Source organism: Augochlora pura, chromosome 10 (assembly GCF_028453695.1).
Source record: "Augochlora pura isolate Apur16 chromosome 10, APUR_v2.2.1, whole genome shotgun sequence".
Classification (NCBI taxonomy): domain Eukaryota; kingdom Metazoa; phylum Arthropoda; class Insecta; order Hymenoptera; family Halictidae; genus Augochlora; species Augochlora pura.
In genome coordinates this window covers 1050311-1065687 of record NC_135781.1, presented here as the reverse complement: position 1 = coordinate 1065687, position 15377 = coordinate 1050311, and the positions used below count along the sequence as shown (strand labels likewise).

General features: G+C 39.8%; 1 protein-coding gene across 1 annotated transcript in view; it reads right to left on the bottom strand.

The window, feature by feature from the left end:
- Positions 1–15377, bottom strand: part of Mdr49 (Multi drug resistance 49) — a 136984-nt gene that overhangs the window by 27308 nt on the left and 94299 nt on the right. The window contains exon 6 of the mRNA XM_078193617.1: positions 6699–6832. Coding sequence (XP_078049743.1) covers positions 6699–6810 — 112 coding nt within the window. The 5' untranslated portion in view covers positions 6811–6832. The remainder of the gene's footprint in view (positions 1–6698; positions 6833–15377) is intronic.

The window sequence follows — 15377 nt, the reverse complement described above, 5'->3', positions numbered from 1 at the left end:
TTAAAGAGATATTTTAGGTGAAATGAATATGGAAAGATGGACGATTTATATTCGATAGTTAATATTAGATAATATTCAATATTGTTCGTGGTTAGATATTGGACATTCGATATTTTATATTTTATATTTAGTATTCAATATTCAATATTTCTCTATTCAATATTCAACATTCTATATTAAATATTCCATAGTCAATATTCAATATTCAATATTAAATATTCCATAGTCAATAATCAATATTCAATATTAAATATTCCATAGTCAATATTCAATATTCCATATTCAATATTCCATAGGCAATATTCAATATTCAATATTCTATAGCCAATGTTCAATATTAGATATTTGATACTCAATACTCAATATTCAATATTCAATATTCCATAGTCAATATTCAATATTCAATATTCTATAGCCAATATTTAATATTTGATATTTAATATTCAGTATATAATATTCAATATTCAATATTCAATATTCAGTATACAAAATTCAGTATTCAATATTCAATATCCAATATCCAATATTCCATATTTAATATTCTCTATTCGATGTTCGATCACTGAAATCTCCAAGCCAAGCCACAGTGCGTCTATGTTAAGATATTCGTCGACGATTCCGCGAAACCGGAAATCCCGAAAATCGCGACGGCTGGTATCGCGTGATTGTTTGTTGCATCATGGCGCCGACGATTTCGTAGCACCAACAGAAATGATAATTATATATCGCGATCGCGGTGCTGAATTTGATAAGAGATTAAAATTAGATGCGAGTTTGAACACGATTCGCGGAATCTTGTCGCCTCTGCATCGATTTAGGTGATCAAAATAATAAAGTTAGAGCGTGGGTGAGAGAACATGTTTGCTAATGACGAGCAGATACCGGTTGATTACGTGTTTTATTGTTCCTAAATGTATTGTACAAATATAGAGCATTTTTCGATCTCTCATTTTTATCTTCTATTATTTCTAAAGAAAACGATAATCTAATATAATAAACAATAATATAATTCCTCGCGTAGAAAGTGCATTGCGTCTGTAGCTTTTATTTTCGACTCTAATCAATTTCTTTCCATTATTATTGACCCAATTATTTTACTTCAAATTACATTAACATTGAATTAAAAATTAATTGAAGTCATATTATTATCATGATCGTGACTTATCGTTTATTTTCCCAGCCTTCCCAACATTTTGGCACGCGCGAACGGCACCTCGCGACGTAAATTCGTATTTCCAAAAATGCAGCTCGCGTCACCGTGCGATTATCGAGACATTGTTTATCGAGACGTCGAATAAACCCTCGAGTATTTCCGTGCACTTATAAATGAGTATCGATGCTCGTGGCTGGGCGCGATGGAATAACATAACAACGATAACATCGCCGACCGAGAACGACCGCCAGAAATAGTATACGCAAACATCGAGGCAGGCCGATTCGATTAACCCTTTTGAATGGTGTGACCGGATTCGAGTGTGCCAGATTGACCGCGTGCCAGACGGGGTGCGCGCGGCTCTGCGTACCTGCGCGTACTATTTTAGCGCGACAGCCGTCATTTACTGTTCACACATTCGCGAACGTATGTATCAGGGTGTCCCATAAGATTCTACGCGCAATATGGCGTTCACAAAAATAAAGTTCCTTTACGCGTCGAATCCAAAAGAATCGATGCGCCGACTATCTGAGCGATTCGCGTTCGCCAAAAAGGCGCCAAGGGTCGTCAAAAACATTTGCCCGAAGCACCAATGATCTCACGAAATTTCGTACGTCAGACCGAAATCGCCTTATCTCTCGTTCGTTAATTAACGAAACGTTCGCGCTCGATAAACTCCGGGAATTCGCGACTGCATATCAGATAATTAAAAAATAATCAGGCAAGCCTGCGGATAAATAATTTCGACGATCTTCCTGTTGATTTACTATCAATATCTGTTACTCATAATCGTTGTTTACGTGTTGCATAAGAGCGCTCGCGATTCGGGGAAAGACGTCATTTCTGTTGCCTCGAACAGAAATTGCGGAGATTTCGAATAAAATTAAATTGTTTGACAACAGTTGATACCGGAGACGGGCTTAAATTGATTAATTATTATAAGCTTTAATTGATTAGTTATTACGAGCTTTAATTGATTAGTTAACCCTTTGATGTGGAGCTATTTAAAATTGTTTTGAAGTCAAGGACTTCGCTTTGGAGACGATAAATAAAATAAATTAATTTTGAAGGGTTCCTTTCCGCAGTTTTCCAGTGCGTTAATAGTTCTCTATGAAGATAATATAGCGATTCAATTGATACAATCTATAATCGATTTTAATTAAGAAACTAGCGAATTAATTCGAATATCCTGCAATCGATGCAGAATTAATGCGATATTATTTTTCACAAAAATCGGCACTTTATTCAATGCTCCAATTCAACGCTTCTATTTTCTATACTAACAAATATATTACTATATACAATAGTTAACAATATAACAACAGTTAACAAACTGAAACTAACCTCAATTCCCTAAAGCAACATAACCCGGTTTAAGAGCATCTTCGAGTGACTTTCGACAGAATTTCACACGAAAAATTCCGTCGAAAATTCCGCCGTCGCTCGTTTCCGATCGAAATTTCCGACGGTCGATCTCCCACGACTAATCGATGCCCATTATCCCGTGGAGGTAATAAACGATCGAAGCGTCGCGGCGTCATAAATCATGGCGCGGCGCTCGGTAAATCGTTGGATCGCGGTGTGTGTAGGATGCTCGCGCGAACCGTGAGGATCGTCGCCGACGGCCTCGTCGACGTCGAACGTAGAGTCGTCGGCGCGTGAACGATAAAGGAAGTTGCGAAGAGCCGTCGTACCCGCCGCCCCCGATGGACTGCGCCGGAAGCCAGGCAACGGGGGCTCCATTAGCGTCGTAATTGCTGTTCGGAACTCCCGCGGACAAATCTACGATCGACGTTTTATGCCGGGGCGGCTCTGCCAGCTGCACGGATCACACGTCCGCGAATTAATTCGACCTCGCGCCGGCCGACGCCTCGCGCAGAAGAGGCGCGAACTGTGTTCAATTTCGAACTCGTCGAAACTTCCGCGACGGGAATATTGGAACGAAAAAATAAGGGAAGAAACTTATGGGACACCCTAATATATTAATGTAAAGAATTAACAATTGTTTATATTTTAGTTTTATTTTTTAATTATTATATTTAATACAGTATATTAACCCTTTGCGGTCGACTGACGGCGTTATTTACTAATTATTCTTTAATTATTTAAATTTACTAATATTTAAAAAATTGTTAAGAGCTATATTATCTGTTACATAAGTCATAAATGTCAATTTTGTGACGTATAAAATGCTCCAGGTTATATAGAAAAGGAAACCCTGTCAGTTTGAAGAAATATTTTGGATTTCCAGGTAAAATGGCTCCGACTGCAAAGGGTTAAAAAGTGTTAATAAAAATTGCTCCGTAGTCGACGCGTTGATCGCTGATCTTCGACTTTTGAAAGAACTATACTAAATAACTACCGATGGATCCAAGTGTCAAACAATTTTTATTTCACTAAATCCTCCAAAAGCCTTGTACCATTTGTAGTAAAACAATAAATAAAATAAATAAATATATATATATATAATAAAATAAAATAAAATAAAATAAAAGTAGAAGAATAATAGCGCGAAGCTCAGTGATTTTTCGAGTGAAACGCTCGACGCGAGGAATTAACGTGCCGCGTCGCGGAACGTCGATGGAAATAATTACATCGAGCCATAATTGCTTTTTACCCGTTTATCTCGGCGACCGCGCGCGCGCGCGCGCACCTGATGCACGCCTCATCGCCGTTGCGCAATTGTTAATCGATGCAACGATTGTTCTTTGGATATCGAGCGCTCGATTATCGCGACGAGATTGTTTCTTCTTGTTATCATTCGTTTGCCGGGCGACACGGCACAGTGCTTGCCGGCGATATCGATTAAAGAGCGACAATCACGAGTCGCATCGCTACAATTACCTCTTATTATTGCAATTCTTTGTAAAAATGTTATTTTGCGCGGATATCGACGGGAATATATTAGCAATTATCGATCGTGCTTGTTAATGCGAACGCAATCGACCGGCGATTCTTTATCTGTCAATTGCGCGACGTAAGCAAGCTGGCGGAGGGTTACGTTTTATTGTTAATTAGATAAGAATTGTAAATTACTGAGTAATCGGCGTTCATCTAATTTCTCCGCGGCCAAGGAACAATTTAATTCTTTCGCGACGCGGAGTTAACTAGCTTTCGATTAACGATCAATTTATCGCGTCGATTTAGCACTTTTTGTTATAAAATTGTTAAAGTTATAAGGTTGATTTCCTAGAAGTAATTTTACTAAAAATTATTACACGATGTTCTATAACCCCTTTGGTAAAAATATTATTAAACAGAAGCGATTAAGAGATGCTATTTTTACGCTTTTGATACAAGTTCTTTTATTAAAAATATAACTATATTTTATTATACTTCTTTCATCATATTTTATTAATTCCATTTAATTTAAACAGAAAATAATAATTTCAACCAAGCAATCTTTCATCTAATTTGTCTCTTTAATTTTACCACGGTCCAAAAGCAATAAAATCACGAGACCGAATTTATTCAAACTTTCCCCAAAATTTTTACAACAACGGTATCCCCCGAGCAAAGAAATATAATCAACTTAAAAATAATTTATCACGATTTCTAGGGTCCCTAATCGTTATTTACGTTTCGAAAGAGCCGCGACGATACGGAGGTAACCCACGGTTAAAAATAGTTTCCCGTGTAGAGAGAGAGAGAGGGGGGGGGCGAGGGAGATCGGTCGCTTCTAATCCAATTTTCATCCTCCGAAATAACTCTATAAGAGCATATTTCCCCTGAGTCACTCGGCGAATTGAAAACTTTCCGGGAACTGCTTCTTCCGTCTCATTTGCGTCACTAATTATAATACGGCGACGGCCGCGACTGTAAATTTAGCACGGACACCGTTTTCCATCTAGACGACGATATGTGTGTATATATGTATGCATAAGACGCCCGCGCCGAGACTCGATTGAACTCTCTTTGCGTCGTCGCGCGTCACCGTCGCGATCTCTCGTTGCATCATTCGCCGCGATACCTTACCGAGAACAAACACCGGAGGAGAACTATACCAGAAACTTCGAAGAGATAATTCCTGAGACGGGATCGCGGGACAACTGTTTCACAAGTTTCTTGGAGATGCGCGATCATTGTCTGTATTTTAGCTTAGGAGATAAGGACACTCTATAGTATAGTATATTACATTTATGGAAATTAATTAATTAATGGTAATAAGAATTGCTGTTGGCATCATAAAATGGTATGAAAATTGTACTGTAAATTGTGCTATAATGTATGCATTTTTATTTTCATTATATGTATAAAATTAAAATTAAAATATATTAAAATTATTTATGTCCAATATTAAAATTATTATCGGTATCAAAAATTAAAATTCGTCCCTAACCTCCAAAGTCGAGAATAAAAGCCAAAGAGCAAAAACCATAAAATAAATATATTATAATGTTCTCAAAATGCACTGTACCTTAACCAGACATAACCTAACATAACCAGACATTTATCCAGCAAAAATAATAACTAATAAAAGAGTACGATCCCCGCAAGATTGTTTAATTTGTTCGCCGTGTTGCAGCCGGTGTCCGGAAATACCACGGAATCTCGGCGATCCGTCATTGTTTCCCTCGATCGTTCGATCACCCTCTATTAAACAACGCGCGATCCAGAGAGGCTGCTTACACGATTTAACGATCCAGTCGACGAGGAAACCGTTGGCGCTGTTTTCCGCAGCGTCTGTTCCGCGAGAGTTCTCGATCGCCGCGTTAGTTCCCGATCTATCACCGTTGATCGAGTGCTCGCGCGCGCGCGCGCAAAAACCAAAGAGAAAGAGTTGCGATTTCGCGGGCCATCGATCATGAACGGTTGCAGTCATCGATCGGCAATGGGGATAAGCTATTTGCCACGCGAACCAGAAGGCCGGGGCTTTTAAACACAATGTTGCGCGCGAAAAAAAAGCGCGCGATAAGCTCTCGCGCGACCGGATTAATCCGCCGAAATTTTCCGATAAACGGCGTCCATTGTAATCGAAACCCCGTGGCCGAGCGCGTTAAACACGTCGAAGTTAATGAAGTTCGATCGACGTAACTAGAGAACGTGGGGAGGGGATAGATGTACAGGGTGTCCCAAAAATGTCTCGCATTCGGGAAATGAGGGGTAGCTGTGATCATTTGAAGTAACTTTTTCCTTTGCGAAAATGCAATACGCGGCTTCATTTACGAGTTATTGGTGAATAAAGTTGGCTGCGCGCGCACGCTTTAACTTGCTGTTCAACTATTTTTCATCGATTAGACCGATACAGCCGATCTGCATACGACTATCTCGCGATCGATGAAAAACAGTTGAAATTTCATTCTCATTGGTGGCCATCGTTCCTCGCGCGCGTAACAGCAGCACGAAGTGTGCGCACGCAGCCAACTTTATTCATTAATAACTCGTGAACGAAGGCGCGGTTTGCATTTTCGCTAAGGAAAAAGTTACTTGAAATGATCATAGCTACCCGCCCATTTCCCGATCACGAGACATTTTTGGGACACCCTGTATATAGTACATATGATCGTTTGGATCGCTCAGTGGTGAAATCGATATTTCTACTTACACTTCAAGAATATTTTTTCCTGTCGATGAGAATTTGTTTTGGGGGGTTCCATTTCCATACCCTGCGCCTTCTCGCGCGGGTTTCCGGTCCACTGATAAATTCGCCGTGTCATCGCGCATTCTTAATTAACAACTCTGCAATCAGAAGAAAAATTTCAATCAGATACGAATGCATTTCTTTGCGACAAATAATTGTCACGCTGTCATTATAACTTGACGAAATTAAATAATTTTGTTGTAATTCCAGAAACATGGAATAGTATTATATTATATTATAATATTATATAAACAATATATATTGTTGATGATATTATATATATTATATACTGTTTATAATATATAATATATACAATTATTTTTTTAATCCTCTTTATTCAATTATTATGAATTATATTGTACATATTTAACATATACATTAAACGAAACCGAACATATTAACGTGTTAATTATAATAATAAAAGAGAAACAAGATTGCACTTTGCATCTACCCCTTGCAATTAATGCAGACGATTTTTGTTTCACAAAAAGATATCCTGAAACTAATTATACCACAGCTCGCATTTTATGTAAAATACGATTGTTTTATGCGATTTTTTATATCGATTATAGATAATGAAAGCCGAGTGGAAAATTGCTGTCTCGTTTCAACGATGTCTCCGATTCCGCGAGAGAAACGCAAAAAGAAGATTCGTCGATGCAAAGCGAGAATAATTGTGATTTATAATTAGGCATCGGACGCGCGCTATGCATACTCTATCGTTTGCAGAATACCGATGCATAATTTGATCTCCGCTCTGTTTAATGGAAAAACAGTATGGGAACTGTTTAATGTTTCATTAAAATGTTTCGCTTCACCTGTTCGCATCCCCTCCGTATTTCTAGGTAATTACATGTTTTGCAGATTTCCGTTCCCGGTAAAATAATATTTAACGAGAACCGGGACGAGAATTTTTTTTTGCGTTCGAAAATAGAAATTCAAACGGGGAAACTGCATTGTTTTATTGAAATTTGTATCTTTGCCATTTTTAATGTTTATCGCGTATTTTTAAAACGCAAATGTTCTTTTATGTCAAATTGAGTAAATTAAGAAGATGGAGCAATAAACAATTGATTTAAAATTCCTTGTATATGGTTTAAGATGTTATAATTGTATATTTAGATATTTATATTTATATTACAAAAATATATAGAATACACTGTAGTAATATATTTATCATATTATAAAAATATATAAAACGCACACTGTAATCAGAGTTGCTCTATTTTTAACACAATCGTACGATTCGCGGAAGAAAATAGCCTCCTCCGTCAGTTCCTTAAGGTTTCCATTGGAACGGCGTGTATTCGCGTGAAACCCCCGCAGTCTAATAATAAATTACCGAAGCATTAATCACGTTCTAAATTGTGGAACCGTTTAAATCCCGCCCGTGCTTAGGTATACGTTTTTAGAACTGCCAAATCGTAAACTAAATAATACTACATACGAACTGACACATTGAAGTTTCTCGCGTTTCTCTCAAGTCGTCCAAAGATCACAATGAATTCCCCTGTCCGTATCTTTAGACAACATTAATTCTAGCTATTTTGCAACGTCTCGAAGCGCGGAGGCAACAAAATTGATTTACGATTGGTATAAAGAGCGTAGCATGAAGTGGCAGATTTAGAGAATAAGATGCATAGTTTTTTATAAGGAGAATTTGGCTAGTCAAAAGTGTTAATTTTGAATATTTTTTATTAAGAGAATTATGATATTTTTATGTTTTTAAATCCTGAAGGAGTGTAAGTTATATTTTATTGACTCTATATTCTATTGACTCTATATTCTATTGACTCTATATTCTATTGACTCTTATATTCTATTGATTTTATATTCTATTGATTCAAACAGTATCAAAACTATAAATAAAATACATTTACCCCCATTTCTAATACTATCATCTTCCCCCTTCATATTTCAATTCTCCTTAATTTATTCCAAATTCTCCTTAAAATATTCCCGATTCTCCAAAAAATTAATTCTGTGTCGCAATCAATAGTCCACCATATTTGCTAAGGATCCGTCTAATTTTAAATTGAAACATACTTTCGAGCGATCCGCGCGACGTTCGGAAAAACTGTCTGGCAAAAGTAGCAAAAGAGAGAGAGAGAGAGAGAGAGAGAGAGAGAGAGGAGAGGAGAGCGTTCTCATGGTCGAGTTGGCAACCTCGTTCGTCGCGATTTCCGGTCCCGCGATCGCCCGCGATGATTTACGATCCGCGCGAGCGCGCTGCAGAGAGCGAAGGGTGTCCCGCGCGGCCGTTACGGAGGGTGGGTGCCACCGCCACCCCGCGCGCGGAGACAATTTATTGTTGCATCGATCGCCGGCGAACGGGGAAATTTTATAAACTGCACGCCGGGAGGCCAATGAAGGAGAAATTGGCTACGGCGTGCAGCGGCGGGTTATTGGAAAGGAGACAAATGAAATCGCACTGCTCGCTCGTGAAATAGGATAATTCGAAATTGACTGGAAGACGTCGTCCCCTGACTCGCCCCACCCTCTTCTCGACCGCCCCCCACTCCTCGGCAATTCCGATCCGAGTACAGGGTCCTTCGCGGAAAGGACCGTCGCGCGTCGCCTCTCCTCCCTTCTATTTGCCGTTTCATTATTTACTCTTCCATCTCCCCACCTCCCGCGCCACCCTGGCCGGCTCGCGAGAGCCTTTGAGGAATCGAGGCAAATGTTTTCATAAATATTTGCCCCGCTCGAGACGCCCGGTGATTGATTAACCCCCTCGGAAACGGGGCGAAGTCGTCGCAGTGCCGGTTCCACCGTGGCGCCGTTTACGCTTCGAGAGGCAAGTCCGACGATAACCGCTTCCTAACGACGTTTTATCCTCCGGCGAACCTCCGGCGGGTGATATCCAACGCCTTTGTCTCTTCTACGGGTTGTTAATATATTTCGTTCGATTTTCGAATTCCGGAATTCACGGAAAATTATTCATATTTTGTCCATTACACTGCAGTTTGAATTGACGAAAATTGGTCTACTTTGGCGGACGATTGCTCCGTGACAAATCAACATAGAATAATGACTTTTATTGAATTAAAGCTTGAAACCTCTGCTTTAAAACACTCCTTCTTGATTTAAAAATTGATGCATTTTTGCAACAGTAATGATTTAAATACGAAGCTACGATTGTCGAATTAAAAATTTCGATTTTCCGAGGAATTATCGTCAAAAAGTAGGTCACTTCAACCTCCTGTATCTTCAACAAAAAAAATCGCAGCAACCTCTACTTTCCCTTAAATTAAAGGGGAAGGTTCAAGCTTTATCCCCACGTAAGCGGAATCCCCAAAAAAAATTTTGCAAGATCCACACATTTCGTCAAACTTAACAATTTCCAGTAATTTTTCATTCCAGTGATAAACATGGCTTGGTATTTAAAGAGTTAAACTAGCTAGAGTGCATCAAATTTAAAACTTAGCTATGTTATCTTAAAGTAGAAGTTTCAAGCATTCTTGTGAAGAAAGGTTCATCATTCTACGATGATTTCTCGCAGAGCTATCGCCGGAGGTATGAGAATCCTTGGACAACAAATTACACGAGAAAAATCGCTTTCGTTAATGAAGCTCGCTTCCGTTATTCAAAGAGAGAGAGAGAGGGGAATTCCTCTGACGCCGGAGCCTCGTGCTTCGACGAAGAAGCTTCTTTTTAAAGGACGATCGAAGGCAAATAAGAGAACGGAGACATTGGCACGCGGACGCGTGGCGTCGTTGCTTCTAGTTACTTGAGGTGCGGTAACGTTTTAACCCTCCCCCTCGCCCCCACTCTTCTTCTTTCGCATTCTCTTTCCCCTAGCCCTCCCCTCTTATCTATCTCTTTCTCTGACGCTCTCTCTCTCTCTCTCGGCTCTCTCTCTCGGATCTTTCGGATCTTTTGACTCCCTCTCTCTCGGCTCTCCCGGCTCTCTCTCTCTCTCTCTCGGATCATTTGGCTCTCTCTCTCTCTCTCGGCTCTTCCTCTCCCGGCTCTCTCTCTCTCTCCTACTCTCACCGCTCTCTCTTCCTATCTCTCTCTTACTCTCCCTATCTCTCCCCGTCTCCCTCTTACTCTCTCTCTCTCTCTCTCTCTGCCCCTCCCTGTTCTCCTCAACCCTGTTCCCTGATGAAAGACGAGACGCCATAACAAAGGAACGGCTGATCAAAGCGCAAAAGTAATGAAAGATACGGGGACCCGTGGATAAAAAGGGCGGGCGTGCTTTTTATTGGCTTTCTCTCATTTACCCGACGGGAGTCTCGTTTAGAGTGCTTTCGATCTTCATTAAGGATTCCGAGCCTTCTGTCGTCGCTGGGAGAGAGGGAGAGAGAGAGAGAGAAAAAAAAATAGAAAGAGAAAGGGAAATCGACTCGACGTTATTTTAAGAGATTGCGCGTGATTCGGTTAATTAGATCCTCGGCGATCCTTTCGGATCGGAAAGTGAGCGCCCTAATTCGGAGAGAATTCTTGCAGCAAAATAGCGGGAATTGTTTGAGATACTATGTCAAGGTAATTTAAGGTACTTGCCAATTTATTTGGGACATTCGGATTTTATTTCGATTTTTAATGCGTGTGGAAATTAATGTGAATTTTTTTCTGTGTATAAGAATAAATATAGAAATAGGGGTACAATTAATGACAAAAAAAATCAACGTTTATATAGACTATTAATAAGGTTATTGAAACATAGAAATATTGCAGTAATAATTTTAGCAATATCAAATTTAATGCTTATATTGGTTAATTTTAAATCACCAACAACTTTGACTGTTGATATATTTTATATATTTAATTTATAACAAATTTTATATTATAGATTTTTAATATTTTTCTAAGTACATAAAAATCCTTAAAAATATGCATTTGACTTTATAAAACATAACATTTCGATCTAAATTTAATTTCATACAACACAGCACATAAATTTTAATACGAATACTCGACAAAGTTTATTAGTTATTTAGCCCCGAACGAATCCAATTAAAATACAGTTCGAACTTCGTTAAAAAAAGTCTAAAGAGACCACGGCGCGGAGAATAATATCTCAACGTCGCGGCGAAGAAACAACAAAACCGAGGGAACACTGTCGGCAAAAATTCTTCTCGTCGCGTAACAGGTTATCGGCTCCGTAATTTCAAACTTCTCCGCCTTGTCGATAAAATTTTTCTGCCCTCCGCGACAGCTCCTTTAGAAATTGTTAACTGATACATTTATTCATGACGACGAAAAAAAGGCAGCACGAAGGAATCCACCGGATGAATTTCTGCGCGTTCAAAGGAGCACGAGAAGTCGAAACGAAATCTGGTTCGTACGAACGGAATAAAGCGCGGCGAGAAATTTTAACCCTTGAGAATCATGCTAACCCTTCGCCGAAGACATTTTCACTGCGATTCTAAAATTACTTTTATGGCATATAAAATTTCTATTTTATGTGAGAAAGTGTTTCTTAGCGTTTATTTCGTAGTGATCCTTGCTCGGCAAGAATCATCTTAACCCTTTGCCGAAACAATTTTTATTTTAATTTTAAAATTACTTTTAAAGCATGTAGTATTTACATTTTATGCGACAAAATGGTTTTTATTATTTATTTCGTAGCCACCCTTGGTTGGTTACGAAAAGTAAAAAGCGACGTACGAATTTCTCGAGAAAGAAATTTACCTAAAAATTCGCTTTTTTCGCCTTTTTTTCGTAGTCGCGCGACGATCGATTAATCAACGCGGATCAGGATACCGTCTAATCACCGCTTAGATTGGATATCGCGCATCGTCAACGTATGATATACCGTATAATGATCGGGGCAAATACAGTTTGTTGTCCGTGTATTATCGTTGCTAATTGCAGTTTGCACGAGGCGCGGAGTCCTCGACCGGGCGCGTCACCCTGGTCACCCCCTCCCCCTCATCCACCACCACCCTCGACGGACCCCTGCCACGGATCAACGAAATAGGTGTCCGCAGAGTGAATCGAGCGCCGGACAACGGATCGGCCGTGCAAATATTGACCGCAACAAATATAGGCCTGGGCCCGGCCAATCAAAACGTCAGCCCCGGCTTAATTTATCGCCGCCGGCTGGCATAAGGGCTGGCTGGGTTTTTTCCTCGCCCTAGCCCCCATCCCCCCTCCGTTTCGTCGCGGCCTCGATCGCTTTCTCCTCGAGAAATCTATCTGTCCTCGATACGCGCGCGTTCCGCTCGCAAGAAAATAATGGAGACGTTTGCGCGCCCGGTATTTTCACTTCAGGGAATTTAAGGGCTCGTTCGCCAAGAGAAAGAGAGAGAGAGAGAGAGAGATGGATGGCGCCGGTGCGACCATGTTAAGGATTTATGGGAATTCCGACGGAAATATTCTAAAACTTTTAATTTGACTTTCTTTATTCTTTTCTGCTCTTTTCTTCGTTTTATTCTGTCCGCTGTTAATTTCATTTTTCCTTCGCTTTTTGTCGCTTATTAATTTCATTCTTTATAATTAAAATATATTTGATGTGCAATTATATTTTTAATAGTATTAAGTGGTGTTAGTATTTTTAATAATAATTTTAATATTGTTATGTAATACTATAATGTTTAATGTTTATTAAGTAACAATAATGCTCTTGATACTATTTAATAATGATAGTATTTTTATTAGTAGTAATAATAACAGTAGTAAACAATAATAGTATTTTTAATAATGATTTTAATATTGTCAGGTAATACCAGAATGTTTAATGCTTTTACTCGATATTCATATTACACTAATCTTCACCACCTTGCATAACGAATGACTAGACGAAGAGACAACGGAGGTATCCCAATCGCGCATACAAATCAAAATAACACACTAATGCCCGGCGATGAATCATATTGGCGCGATAAAAGAGGCTCGAAGTGTCGGCCGGCGTTGCGAGATAAGAAAATGACGAGCAAATCGAGCGAACAACGGCGCAAACCAATTTGCAAAGAGACTTCTCACTTAAGCGCTTCTTAATGCGGATCTTTGCGCGCTGAGAGCAAAGTCGTCACGATTAGACTCGTGAATCTTTATGCATTCGCGGTGACCGAAATTGGCTCCGTCGAATCGACTGAGCTAACTTGCTTTCCCAGAGGGAAACTATTATCGCGCGAAAGTTTCTACCTACTCTCGGCTCTCTCTCTCACTCTCTCTCTCTCTCTCTCTCTCTCTCTCTCTCTCTCTCTCTGTGATTTGCATAGCTTGCTTCGTTTAATAGGTAATTCGGTCCTCATTCCCTGACAAATGTACTGTGTACGGCAGAACTTCGATTAGGCGAAGTAATCGGAGTGATGTGGACGTTTGAATAACAGAGGGAGGTTAGGTTGCTTGCTGCAGCTAATGATCAATTCTGAATTTCAGAGTCCGAGAAATTAATTCTGACTTAATACTTAATACTGAATTTCAGAATTTCAGACTCTGAAAAATTAATTCTGAATTTCAGAGTCTGAAAAATTAATTCTGAATTTCGGAATTTCAGTGTCTGAAAAATTAATTCTGCTTTTCAGAGTCTGAAAAATTAATTCTGCTTTTCAGAGTCTGAAAAATTAATTCTGAATTTCAGAATTTCAGTCATAAGAAAAAAATGAATGAATAGCTTCGGTGTCCGACTATACCTAGATATACAATCATAAAGGGTTAAACAATCATTGGAGATTACCACAGTATTTCTTTGAGCGCTGTTGCAACGCTCGCGATCGTTCGATGCGCCGTGAAATCATAATCAGGCCGCTGTAACGCGGTTGTAAATCAAAGGTTTATCGAATTAGCATATTCGAAGTGAATCGGACGATCGTGAGACAGCGCAGGTGAGCGGTCGGAGTTGATTAATTCTAGACAGACGCGGGGAGAATGGGACTGGCACAGCAGCAGTAGACGACGCTTACAGGGGGGTGGGGTGCTGGGGAGAGAGAGGAGGATATCGTGTAAGGAGAATTGGACCGTATGTAGTCAGACGTGACTTACATTCGCCAGTCGCGGAGATCTCCGTTCGTCGTTCGTCTCTCCTCTCGCGCCTAGCGACAGCCCAGGCAAATCTCGCCGACTGAACTGCGAGATTCCGGCGAAAATATTTACACGCCCCTTTTTACTAAACCGCCCCCTTTTTGCGTAAACATTTTCTTTGTAGGTTCAACTCCTTCCGAGACATTTTGCTCACCCGGTATATTGAAGGCAGAATTTTAAACTTAAAGTTTAAAAATCAATTTTAATGCTAATAGAATATATTTTATATATCGTAGATTTTAGAGTCAATTACTAACGATTACAAAGAGAAAAAAAATAACGTATCTGTGCGATTACTCCATATTGCAATAAAAAGGGACGACTTTTGTCTAGTCATTATCGAAACCGGCGATCGCAGCTGCGCGTGGAATTTGATTAAAAAGTTAAATTGAACGTTCGGAGAACAGAGTGAGACCGATAGAATTTCGAGTGTGTCGGGGCGGTTTCATCAGCGGCCCCGTGCCGAGAAAACATGGGAAATGTAGATTTTTTGAGAAGTTTCGCCGCGAAAGAGTTGCCAGCCGGTAATGTCCACTTGTTCCTGTTCTTCGCGGTGATTTATTATTGCTGCGACGCGTGCGCGACTATCGTTTGATACACGAGAATGCAACGCTCGCGGAACGTTTTAGGCTCGAAACACGCTTACGTGGCAGACTCGAGTCGTACTAGCTG